Raw genomic sequence first — 13,933 nt, 5'->3', positions numbered from 1 at the left:
AATTGCACAATTCTGAACTATCTGTGTAGGCAGCAGTACTGCAGTAAAGAATCAAAGGCCTACACGAGTCACAAGCTGAACATCAGTCAAGTATGTTGTGCTGTTCTGAAAATGGCAAACAGCAGGATGAGACATAGAAATAAGAGCACAGACTACCAGGCTGGACAAGTAAACCTTTGTTTTGGCGATATGTCTCCTGAGGTGGCATGCCTACTCTGACACCATGCTTCAAGAAGGATATCGTACCACTGGACAGGGAGCAGAACAGATGTTCAAAAAAATCTAATTCAAAAATCTGTCCAATCTAGTAGAAGCAGCACTGAAGGAAAGATGATGGTGACCTTTACGTGTGTGACCTGTACCTAGAAAGCAGAACAGCCCTGATTTGTGCTAGCTTGGGAAGACGTCAGAGATGAGTTTACATGTCCTTTGGGTGCAGAGAATCAGGGGAGTAGTTTGGTAGAGAATTTTTAGAAGAGGTTGGAAAAGCATCTGCTAGAACAACCAAGGATGTGACACTGTCTGGGGCAGCAAATGGACAGCATGTCCTGAGGAATTTCCTTCTACCCCACCTCTTGCAATGCGGTGGGCAAAACCCCTCTGAATCATGACGGCAGATTTCAGGAGAGACAAGCTCCTTCGCTACACACACCAGGATAATCCCTCAGAGATGGGAGGTGTCTGCTCTGGCTTGTCGCAGTGACTGTGCCACAAAAAAAAAATGGATTAGATACTCTCCTGGGATGGATTGACTTGGTTCCAAGGCCAGTGGCAATGTGCTAGTTTATACCTCCTTAGAATATGATGTGGAAAATCTGATGCAGAAGCCTGGTTAGCAATTTCCTCCTCAGGTTCCAGCAGATCATCAATCACATCAATATGCAGCAAGAGATCTGCATGTTGGCAGAACGTAGAGTAGTGGCTAAAATACCACACAGCCTGAACATTCAGGGCATTGTATTTTTTTATATCCTTTAAAACATCGTATCATTTACTTTTATCACCAACTGTTAAACAGTTCCCTTTTAAAAAATAAAAAGTCAAGGTCTAGCACACAGAGGTTCTTCTAATTGTCTTTTCTTGAGAAGTGTAATTTAGTGTCCTGTGGTAATGTGATTTCTTCCCTGTTTCCCTACTATTGCAAACTTTGATACATACTCTCACAGTATTTAAAATAGACAGCACCAGCTTGGAGGGCAATGACAAAAATACACTGCATTATTACTCTGTACTGACTGGGTTTACAGAGCAGCCAGGTCAACTGCTTGTGAAGGCAGTCAGGTCAACTGCTTTCTGCTTACTCTGCTTGGGTAGACATAGCGAAATGCACACTTGCATCTCTTGCTTTACTAAGTATTTAGCTTTGAAGAAATTGCTCCAGCAGAAGCCAGTTCCACCGCAGACAGTGGAAAAATATTACTTTCTGCACTATGTGACTGTGATTTTCCAGTGCTCCACAATTTTTGCATTTGGACTACATAAACCAATGCAGCCAGTCCATTGAAGTCTTCAAACTGACCGAACAGCACTCATGTTTAACAAACTGCTGGTGTTTTAGCTGAAACTTGTGCCCTGATGAACACAAATATGATATATCAGCTTATCACAGAGATCCCCAGCTGATCCAAGCATGGTGGGTAAGCCTGATGCTGTGTTAGTTCAAATCCTGCAAAGCTCAGAAAGAGAAGATCTGACCAAAGCCCAGGAATGGCCCTGAAGTTCTCAGTGAAGGATAGCATAGAAAGGCAAAGCAAGACAAAGCATTTGCAGAGAAGAGCACCTTCCTTTCATATATTTGATTTAGATGAGCACAAAATAGGCAGAGAAAAAAGGTTAGATTAAAAACAAATAAACAAAAGTATTAATTTCACAGGGTCAGCTTGCAAGAATTATCTCTTTGAAGGCTGTTTCAATAGCTCACAGCTCCACCCCATTTGAATAGTTGTAGAGCCATTTAATTGTCTGAGAATAATAATACTTAGCATTTAAGCATCATTTGAAGAGCACTGGATGCTTTCAAATGCAGGCAACCTGCATGACTCCTGGGGTGAGGCCAGGCAAGTGGCAGAACAGAGGGAGCTGCCTTCAGCTCCCATGCTGGTAGAGGGGTTTCTTTGCCAGAAGGGATGGAATGGGAAATGTTTGGGATGAGGAGCCTGAATACCTTCCCTGCTCTCTCCCTGAGAGCAAGGGAGGTTGCTCCTAAAACACAAGACCTTTGACTCTGCAGTCAAGTGATGATTTTCGGGACATTTCCTTATAGGATTCTAGTTGTCTGTTTTGTCAGTGTGGTCAAGCAACCTAATAATTTCACTTTGACCGAGAATTATTTCTGCTTGTTGCTTTATGATAGTAAAATTCTACCTGATAATTACCTTACCTTATCAGAAACATGCTCCAGTAATGCAAACAAGTAATTTACCAGTTTTTAACTTCAGTGATTGTGTGAAGAAAATAATTAAAAGAGATAAGCTCAGAGGGAAATGATGCTTTTAAAATACCAAGAGTATCCTACATGGCTGGTGTCCCTTCCCTGTCCTCCTTGTGCTTGTCTTGGCACCAGTCCTGCTGGGAAAGGCTCATTTCCAAGGCGTGGGAGGAATTTCGGCGAGTGGGAGGTGGGCCCAGAGGCATTGGGGTGCGGGTGGGAGCAAGCGGGGGGATGATGGTAGCAGGATTGCAGAGACCAGAGCCAATAACGAAGCAACCCAGGGTCCTTCTGCCAAGAGCCAAGGGCTCATGTCAGCTGAGGGAATGGAAGGGCTCATCTTTGGCTGTGTATATTAAATTCCTGTGCAGAGGGCTGTGACAGTACAAATCACTTTCTGAAGACAAAGCTTTGAGTGGCCTAAGGCAAAGGGCAGACTTTCCTTCACGTGGCACAGCACCCTGCAAACAAATTACAAGACCAACGGCACCACAGCGGAATGTATCTTCAATGACTGAAAATTTGTCTGTACACTGGAGGCCACATTAACAGAACCCTTTGCTGAATCCTGTACTGACACATTGCAGGAAGCCAAAGACGTACATCTCCACTCACAAGAGTTTAGAGGCTGCTTTCTCTTGGAATTTATAGATAATAATAATAATAATAATAATAATAATAATAATAATAATAATAATAATAATAATAATAATCAATAAACAATAAACAAAAAACAAAAAACAAAAAACAAAAAACAAAAAACCAAGGCAGCAAATTGGTCCTCTCTGTTTTCAGACCAGCTAAACTGGGTCATTTTCAGGAAATGCCTCATTACCTAAAACAATTACAACTGTTGTCACATCTCCGATGAGTTTAGTTTGGTGTTTGGTTTTTAGTGTCTGCTGGGAAAACTTTAACGGGCGCAGCTGCTGTGTTTAAGGCCACTTCATAGCTCAGTGCTCCTGCGGCGTTTTTTATTCACTGGTTTATTGTCTTGCCGGTGCTGTACCAAGGTACCTGAGCACACACCGGCTTTGAGCAGGCAAATTGTCCCATTGTCTTTCCTCTCCCCACTCCCCTTGGGGCAAATCACCTTTTGGAAGTTCAGCGCTCATCTGCAGGCTGCAGTAGATTTTATCTTCTGTGTCCTGTAGTTGATGAGCATTAATTCACTTCAAGGACTAATATTAGCCATAAAATAGAGCCTCAAATCCATACAGGCTATTTTTGGAACTGTATTGAACAACTACTGCTCAACTGATGTGGCAGCAGTGCTGCTTATATTCCAGATTATATATGTAGTTTTCCTAAGGTAAAATATTACTTTTCAGAAGTTTTCATTAGCAGTCTCTATTACCTACATAATTGGATGGCAGCATTTAACCGTGATTAATTTAGAGTTACTGTGCATTTAGGGATTAAAAAAATACTGCCCTTACCAGTCTGTCTCAGGGGAGAAATACAAAGGGAGAGCAGGAGCTAATTTCCCCACGTGAGGAAGATGCACCGTATCATTCTCAACAGAACTGAGCCTCTCCCAACTGTGGTCTGATAACAACTGTAATTAGGTATTTAATCACACACAGGGTAAGATCAGCCAAACAAACATATGTCTGCTAAGGAAAATAGCCCATGGAAAGATTGTATGTTTGCTGAACCAAAAGTAATATGTATAACGAAAGCTCTTAACACTCTGGAGCCTAGCCCTTGCCAAACAAACTGCCTGTTTTCCTACATAGTTATTGTTCAGAGCTATCCTTGCCATTTCTACTGTGCTGCACCGGGTGCTGTCATCTTCAGAAGTCTGACTCTGAAAGGAGTCTTCCTTTCCTGCCCATGGATTTTAGATCTGGTTTGATTAGATAAGAATGGCCCCTGCACTGGATGACACCCGTGCCTATAAGTCCTAATTATAGCCAAGTTCAGAGGTGATGCTGAGACACCACAAAAAGCCGTGCTGTGATCTCTTCCACCCCAATGCCCAGCTAACTGCCAGGTCCTTCAGAAGAAAGAGACATTCGCAACCAGCCTCAAAGCAAAATAGAAGTATTAGACTTCGCTATCCACTTCCGTATTTTAGACTGGAAGATTTTTGTGCTCCAGGTATGCAAACTCATCTGTCATTCTGTGCACCCTGTTCATCGTGCTGCCACAGGAGGAAAAATACGATATGAAATGATGATCCTATTTGCATCATGCACTCTGTGATAACTGACTCAGCCTATAGCATAAGGCTTTAAGAGGAAATATTGAATTAATAATGTGCCACCAAGTAATTCCAGTTTCCTTTCTGTACAATGACTAGGGGTGACATTCATACACACACACAAACTCTGTAGGATTTTATCGTGGTTGTTTCAGGAAAGGTGCAAATAGCTACCTTTTGTGCTGTTGGATTACTGATCTTTGCAATTCTTACCAATACTCATCAAATTAGGGAAAATGACAGCCCATCTGACAAATCAATGCAGACTGTTAAAACAAGAGATCAGTGCTGTCTGTGAGGGGGGTATTGCTGGAGAGCAGCTTCAGGTGAGGACGCCTGGTTGCTGGTCATGGTGAGAGAAACACCACCCCACAGCAGGAACCCACTGTGCAGCTTTGCTGCTAGTGCAAGCTCGTCTACCTCTGCTGTCCTTGCCCCTGGTCAGTCCCCAAAAACCCTGGAGCCCGTGGTGAGGACCTACAGCCCCTCCTCCAAGTGCCACAAAGCTAACCTGAGAGTAATAAAACTGATTTGTTTTCCATCAGGTTGCTTATCCAACACATCCCATGACTGCACAAGCACCAGGGCTGCTGAAAACATGTGGTTTAGGATGAGGGGAGGGAGGTGGTGCTGCCAACTCTTTTGACAGCAGTCTGCAATTAGAGCCACTTAAACTGACTGTGAAACTGCAGGGAATTTTGATTTCCCTCCAATGCTTGTAGAGGGCAGCCCAGGTGAGGACAGCTTTATAGCAAAAAAAAAAAAAAAAAAAGGGCCATATTTTTGGTAAGAGTTATATAAATCTACCTATGGGCAGACTTGAAAGGTCCATGGACATGAGGTGGAGAAACTACTGGTAAAAAGGCTTACAGACTAAAGAGTTGAAAGTCATGCTGCAGGATCAGCCTTTATTCATAGAGATCTTACACGATGCCAGGCAAGCCATTTCCATCAGATATTTGCAATTGGCCCTTGCTAATTCATCCATCATTTCCCAAATGCCTGACATGAGTCTCTGGACCAGTCACATGGCTGCAATCAAAGCCAATGTTTTTGAAGGTCCATGTGCAAAGAGAAGCTGCTGAAACCCTGGTGAAGGGTGCAGGGGGAACAGGGGGAGGCAGGAGCCACACAGTCTCTACAGCTGATGATGAGACAAGGTTTCAGGTAAGCTAAGGAGCGTATCTTGGTGTCCACGCAGAGCAGCTCTGCATGAATTACTTTCCATTAGTCACTCTCTCTTGAAACTGGTCTGAAAATGGGTGTTTTATTTTCTTTTCCTGCCCAGAGTCAGATACTCAAAGGTGACCCCAGTGCCTGCTCGAGACACCAGTGCCCCAAATACCTGGCAGTTCTGGACCACAGTGCCAGGAAAGCCCCTTTTGCTTCACATTAGGTGCTGCCACTGCCAAGGATAAATATTACCCACTGCTGCACAGGTTTTCTATTGCTCAGGGGTATAATGGATTAAGTAATGGATGCATTAAATGAACCCTAACTATAATTAGCTCCCTCTGTGCTTATAAAACTACAGCCTCATACAAATGGTTTCTAATGGCACATGCAGTGTCTAGGAACAGGGTAATAGCTATTTAAACAGTTGCTGATCCCTGAGCTGGTACACAACAGTGTACTTCACAATTATTGAGAATTTTCAGACATTTTTTAAAGTGCCCTGGGCATTGACCTAGAGAAAAGCTTGGTCAGATGAGAACAGAGATGATGCTCTTCCCCTAATCGTAACAGATAGGTAATGTGCTACCTGTCAGACATTACTGCTGCCCCAGTCTTGATTGACCCTGTTACCACTCTTTACCCGAAGATAAGCAAAACAGATAGCCTTGTCCCACCTCATACCTACAGTACAGGTCCTCAAGGAGAGTCCAGACAGGCCTTCTAAGAGTGGTCTTGTGTGTGTGGTTTTCAGTAACTACACTATGTACAAAATGTTCAGAAATGAAAGCTTGCTCATGTAGTACTGGATCATAAGACTATAGGTGAGTAGAACTTACAAAATGCACTGAGGCCAAAAGGCTGCTGGCCACACCGGGCAGCTGGGACCTCTTTGCAAGGACCAGGTTGCCAGCTCAGGGATTGAAGCTTGCAGTTTCAAAATTCAAGATACTATGCTCTTTTTTCTTTTTAAATAATAATCTGTTTTGGTCTTGTTCCTCGAGATAGGGATGATAATGAGATTTTTATTCAAGAACAATCTTTTGATTCAAGGAGCACAGAAAATAGCAGCTTTTGTGAATCATGAAGCCCGGAAAAAAAAGGCTCAAAAGAAAACAAGCTTGCAAATTCAGCTATCCTAGCAATAACCAGCCAACGTTAATTGTAGATATTTTATTCCCCAAAAATAAACAGAAAGTTTGCTACAGTTCCTGAAAAGCAAATTAAACCAAAAGAGCCCTTCATTTCTTACATGAGATGAAAATTGTACTTTGTTAGAAAGTTGTTTTTAATGACACAGTATGTCATAACATTTTTCACCTGACCTTGAAATGCAACATGCCGTATTCACTTCAGCGATCAGTTTTCACTTCACAGGAAATGGAGAATAAATTTAATTTTCTCTTTTATAAACACATACACGCACACATACACACTAATTTAAATGTGACCTGCTGCTATTTGAATACTACAGGTCTGCATCAGCACACAGAATTGCTGCCAGCAGAGCGTGATTTGCCCACTGAAGGCAAGACAGCACGAATGACAGAGGGCAAAAGAGACCTCACAGAGCCACCCAGATCTAAGAGTTGATACCTGAGCTGGCAGCTGAGGTTTTCTACCAGCCTCCTAATTTACAGCCACATGGAGTCTCAGTCTGCCAGGGAGTGATTGCATATGGTTGCAAAGCTGTACTAAAACCTGCTTCCCTGTAAGGAAGACATAAATACACTTCGTTTGTAGTGCTCTCTACTCAAAGCAATACCAAAGGGAGAAGTAGAATTGCAAGTTTTCAGGTAAGCAAAATTTTTCCATTTTCAATTTGGAGGGTTCACGATTGCAGTGAAGAACATATCAGCAGTTCAGGAAATTTAAACTGGGAGTGAATCTAATATTCTAGAAAATTTCATCTAACTGTGCTTGAAATTCATCAGTGAGAGACACAAATGTGGGTGACAGTGAGTGCATTCCTAACTTTTCTCTGAACAGAAATCTAGATTTGTTTAAAACAAGCTTCACCACCTTTACCTAATGCATCTCTGATGGCAAAGTTGCTATACCAGAGCAACATTCATGTTGAAAAGCATTAACAATTTAACTAAATTATGGGAGGACTGTTCAAATTTTTCTCTGAAGCGCTCCTGAGTAATGAAGTGATACCCATATTTCTGACTGGTTATGATCAAATAATTCCAATTGTGTCCTAGCTTTAATGACTGGCTTTGTCAGAGAAAATTTGTCATGTTCTGCCAGTTTTTGGGATAATTCACAAACATCTATCCAGGCAACATGCTAAATGCTATCAACTGAGTCACATCAAAAACTAATTCTATACACAGGATTTCCAGACTACAATAAGGCACACTTCTGTCTTTTTTTTTTTTTTTTCCTTTTTAATGTGATGACTTCATCCTGGATGTTCAATGTAACATTGATTTATTTTCAAAACTGTGTTTATGGGAAAAGAGAAGAATTTGGGCTTGATAGTACCCTGTCTAGCACTTTATGAAGTCACTTTAAAATATTTTCTCAGATGGACTAGGTTAGGATCTGCAGGAGTGGTGCTCACCTGAGATGCTGAAGACCCACAGTGGCATGCCTCTTGCCTCACCTGAGACATCTAAAGGTTAGACACCCAGGTCTGAACTAGTCACCTTGGGCTGCCTTTGTCATTAATGGAAAGAAATAGGTATGCCAGAAGAGTAAGCCATTTATCTTAGAAACCTCTCTTCTAGGAAAACACATTATGTTCCGGAGGAACCTACATCTCTCACTTGGTGATAAAGGGGGGCTTAAGATAACTGACTCCAGCTTAAACAATTAACTTATTTGATATCTGAAGTTAGGCAAAATTATTTTCATTCTTGGTTACCATTCTTTCAGGTTAAAAATGCTACCAAGAAAGGTTGTCTTGGATTCACTGTGGAGAGATACAAATTGGCCATGGCACACAAGAAACCTTTTCAGAGACAAGTTTGTTTAGTTCAAATTCACACAAAAGGGGAAGTATCACAGTATCACAGTATCACAGTATCACAGTATGTTTGGGATTGGAAGGGACCTCAAAAGATCATCTAGTCCAATCCCCCTGCTGGAGCAGGAACGCCTAGGTGAGGTCGCACAGGAATGTGTCCAGGCGGGCTTTGAATGTCTCCAGGGAAGGAGACTCCACAACCTCCCTGGGCAGCCTGTTCCAGTGCTCTGTTACCCTCACTGAGAAGAAGTTCTTTCTCAAATTTAAGTGGAACCTCTTGTGTTCCAGCTTGATCCCATTGCCCCTTGTCCTATCATTGTTTGCCACTGAGAAGAGCCTGACTCCATCCTCGTGGCACTCACCCTTTATATATTTATAAACATTAATAAGGTCACCCCTCAGTCTCCTCTTCTCCAAACTAGAGCCCCAGCTCCCTCAGCCTTTCTTCATAAGGGAGATGCTCCACTCCCTTCATCATCTTTGTTGCCTTACGCTGGACCCTCTCCAGCAGTTCCCTGTCCTTCTTGAACTGAGGGGCCCAGAACTGGACACAATATTTCAGATGGGGTCTCACCAGGGCGGAGTAGAGGGGAAGGAGAACCTCTCTCGATCTACTGACCACCCCCCTTGTAATACACCCAAGGATGCCATTGGCCTTCCTGGCCACAAGGGCACAGTGCTGGCTCATGGTCATCCTGTTGTCCACCAGGACCCCCAGGTCCCTTTCCCCTACACTGCTCTCTAATAGGTCATGCCCCAACCTATATTGGAACTTGGGATTGTTCCTGCCCAGATGCAGGACTCTACACTTTCCCTTGTTAAATTCCATCAGGTTATCCCCCGCCCAACTCTCCAGCCTGTCCAGGTCCCGCTGGATGGCAGCACAGCCTTCTGGCATGTCAGCCACTCCTCCCAGCTTAGTGTCATCAGCAAACTTGCCGATAGTACACTCAATTCCCTCGTCTAAATCATTAATGAATATATTGAATAACATTGGCCCCAGTACTGACCCCTGAGGCACTCCACTAGATACTGGCCTCCAACTGGACTCCGCACCATTGACCACCACTCTCTGGCTTCTCTCTTTAAGCCAGTTTGCAACCCACCTCACTACTCTATTGTCTAGACCACACCTCCTCAATTTAGCTGTGAGGATGCTGTGAGGGACTGTGTCAAAGGCTTTACTGAAGTCAAGGTAGACCACATCCACCGCTCTGCCATCATCCATCCACCTTGTTACATTCTCATAAAAGGCTATGAGGTTGGTCAAGCATGACTTACCCTTGGTAAAGCCATGCTGACTGCCCCTAATGACCCTCTTATCCCTGATGTGCCTTGAGATGACACCAAGGATAAGCTGTTCCATTACTTTCCCAGGGACAGAGGTGAGGCTGACCGGTCTATAATTACCCGGGTCCTCCTTCTTGCCCTTTTTAAAGACTGGAGTGACATTTGCTTTCCTCCAATCCTCGGGCAGCTCTCCCGTTTCCCAAGACTTGGCAAAAATGATGGATAGCGGTCTAGCAATGACTTCAGCCAGCTCCCTCAGCACCCGCGGATGCATCCCATCTAGACCCATGGATTTATGGACGTCCAGACTACTTAATTGTTCCCTAACCCAGTCCTCATCGACTAAAGCAAACTCCTCCATTAACCTGGCTTCATCCGGGGTCTCAGGGGTACAGTAAGATCAGTGCCTTCACTCAGTATCTGTGCTTTCCACCTTTCCTCTGTGCTTCAAGAAACAATCTTTAATCATTTAATTCTGTTTTAAGCCACTATGAAGGTTGATTAAAAAAATAAGCTTTCATACAAGTTTTATACTTGGACGACTCAATGGGAATAAGATCATATTCAGGGAACAAGCTATGATTGTCAGGTTACGGGAGCTTCAGATCCTGAGGTCTTTATCTAAGTCTAACATCTTTTGGTTATCATGAAACCAGAACAGCATCTCTGGTTTCATGAGCACAAACCACTTATTAGCTCAGATTAATGAAGAGAAAATATGGGTACAGTTCTACTTTATAAAGAGCTAAGACTAATTCACAGATATCTAAGCGCAAACTCTCTCTAGCTCTCTAAGTGTGTGCTTCTGACTCCTGATGGGTTGTAGATAAGCAGTAATTGTCTTCTTCAGTGTGGGAGGTTAAACAAAGCAAGAGTAATATTAATCATTATCAAAATTAAACATAAAGGAGGGAGAAGGTTGAAATTTGAACATTTGAATGGGGTTGTCTAGGTTAGAGCTGGGTACATTTGCAAATCCCTGTTCCCTCCCTCTACTATGCCTTGTCAAACATATAAAATTTGCTCCAGCAACAAAATATTTCAGTGAATGCATTTGTCCCAACAAATCAATTAAAACTAAACATCTGATTTTTGTAAAGCTTTAGGAAGATTTCTGCAAACATGGCATCTGAACGCACCAACAATTTTACTGCTCTGCCAGGCCATGCAGACCCTTTGACAAGCTGCAAGAATGAAGATTTCTTACAAGTGAAATTCTATCTCTGTGTTCTTTATGGCCTAATCTTCCTGGTGTGCTTCCCAGGGAATATTGTGACAATTTCTGTTTATTTTTTCAAGATGAGGCCCTGGAAAAGCAGCACCATCTTTATGTTAAATGTGGCTATTACTGACTTATTATATATAGCCACACTTCCTTTCTTTATACACTACTCTGTTAATGGAAATAACTGGGTATTTGGAGACTTAATGTGCAAGTTCATTCACTTTTGTTTCTACTTCAACATGTACAGTGGTATTATCTTCCTCAGCTCCTTCAGCATCTTCCGCTTTTTTGTAGTTGTCTATCCAATTAAATGCCTTTGTGTTCAAAACCGGAAATGGGCCGTGGTGACTTGCATAGTAATTTGGATTATTTCCCTGGTGGCCATCAGCCCCTTGAGCATCTTGATTGCCACAAGGGAGACACAGAACAGGACAATCTGCCCAGACCTGGCTACTGCTGAGGTCCTTGACACTAGTCGGTTGTATAACTGGCTGCTGACCACGTTTGCCTTCTTCTTGCCCATGCTGACGGTCACTTTTTGCTATGTGTTCATTATTTACAACTTGTCTACTGGGCCCCAGACACAGGCTTCCTACAAACAAAAGGCCCGCAGACTCGCCATCGTCCTCTTGGTGGTCTTCTATGTGTGCTTCCTCCCCTTGCACATCCTTCGAGAGCTTCAGCTGGATCTGCGAGTACGACCAGTCAGCTGCCACTTGAAGAACAAGATCCTTCTTATGTTTACTATAGCTAAACCTTTCGCAGCGTTAAATACTTTTGGAAATTTACTGCTCTATGTAGTGACGGGAGACAACTTCCAGCAGGCAATCCTCTCACTCCTCAAGTTTCAGACAAACAAGAGCCTGAAGTAGAAGAGATTGATGCTATCAAAGAGTTATGGAAGAAGGGTCCAAACCCATCTTCAATCAGTCAGGCACAACCTCCCTGCCATCGGAGTACTCAGGTTAACCCTGTCAATGACAAAGGACAGTTAATCTGCTCTGTGTTTTGGAGTTACAAACTGATCATCAGAAGAGAAAACTTATAATTTAAAATAAAAAACTTTAAATAAAATGTTAAAAAAAGTCTATGTGGAACTTCTCAGAAATTTCTCTATATTTGCTTCTAGGATCCTTGATACCTCTTTTAGAGAATGGTCAATAGTTCCAGAAAAAAAAAAATAGTAGCTTGTTAGTGAGAGATACAGATTCAGGGTGGGAATAATTTAATTTAATTTTAGTAACTTAGAAGTTAAGTGCCTAGTCTAAGCTAGGTGTCTGCCTTTGACTTGTTTCCGAAGCAATGGAGGGGCATAAGAGACTCCAGAGGGCAATTTATCACACCTGTCTTAGGCCTGGAGGAGGTTCATCTCACCTCCCTGGAGATACTGACAGAGCAGGTGTACGCATATCTGCTAATCACCTTGTCCTTCCTTTATAATTTCCCATCCTAGTGGAGAGAAATAAGCAGGTTTAGAGTGTGATTCACCTAATTATTCTTGATGCCTACATTTGGACAAGATGAATCATGACCTAGAAGTGCCTGTTTCTCTCCATTGGTTGTAAAGGTAAGTAGATCAGACACAGACCCAAATGTTCATTCCTACATCTACACAGCTGAGGCCCAGCTCTAGCACAGAGTGTGATGGATCACCCTCCAGAGGTGGCCAAAAGGGGAGCTTATGCAATAAAACCCTGTTCAGTACTTTCAGTGATCACCTGAATATTAATGATGCAATAATACAAGACCACTCCTGTAAAGGTTTTCCACACTACTACCTGGGATTTCTGGATTAATTTTAGTCCAGAGGTGAGAAATGAATGGATGCATAAATGTGCCAGATCCATAGATTCATAGAATGTTTTGGATCGGAAGGGACCTTTAAAGGTCATTCAGTCCAGCCCCCCTGCAATGAGCAGGGACATCTTCAACTAGATCACGTTGCTCAGAGCCCCGTCCAGCCTGGCCTTGAATGTCTCCAGGGATGGACCATCTACAACATTTCCAGGCAACCTTATCCAGTGTTTCACCATGCTCACTGTAAAAAGTTTCTTCCATATATCTAGTCTCAATCTGCCCTCTTTTAGTTTGAAACCATTACCTCTTGTCCTGTTGCAACAGGCCCTGTTAAAAGTCTGTCCTCATCTTTCTTACAGTCCCCTTGTAAGTACTGAAAGGCCACAATAAGGTCTCCTCAGAGCCTTCTGTTCTCCAGGCTGAACAACCCCAACTCTCTCAGCCTGTCCTCACAGCAGAGCTGTTCCAGCCCTCTGATCATTTTTGTGGCCTCCTCTGGCCCCTCTCCAACAGGTCCATGTCTTTCCTGTGCTGAGGGCTCCAGAGCTGGACACAGGACTTCAGATGGGGTCTCACCAGAGTGGAGCAGAGGGGCAGAATCACCTCCATCAACTCGCTGGCCACGCTGCTTTTGATGCAGCACAGGATACAACTGGCCTTCTGGGCTGCAAGAGTGCACACTGTCAGCTCATGCCCAGCTTTTCATCCACCAGTACCCCCAAGTCCTTCTCCATAACTCAAAGACAATAACAAAGTCATTTTTGTCCATTTCTTTACTCAGTGAAGCAGGTCACACACACACAAAAAAGTGTGACCTGCACATACCTTACATTATTTAAT

General features: G+C 43.1%; 1 protein-coding gene across 1 annotated transcript; it reads left to right on the top strand.

Annotated features, from left to right (window-relative positions):
• The first annotated feature begins 11,193 nt into the window (after window positions 1-11,193).
• Window positions 11,194-12,280, top strand: LOC136116342 (2-oxoglutarate receptor 1-like). Its single transcript, XM_065862589.2, has one exon. The coding sequence runs from the start codon at window positions 11,194-11,196 to the stop codon at window positions 12,166-12,168; it is 975 nt and encodes a 324-aa protein (XP_065718661.2). The 3' UTR covers window positions 12,169-12,280.
• Window positions 12,281-13,933: the final 1,653 nt, after the last annotated feature.

Source organism: Patagioenas fasciata, chromosome 1 (genome assembly GCF_037038585.1).
Source record: "Patagioenas fasciata isolate bPatFas1 chromosome 1, bPatFas1.hap1, whole genome shotgun sequence".
NCBI lineage: Eukaryota > Metazoa > Chordata > Aves > Columbiformes > Columbidae > Patagioenas > Patagioenas fasciata.
Note: the sequence above shows the minus strand (reverse complement) of the source record. Positions and strands in the feature narration are given on the sequence as shown.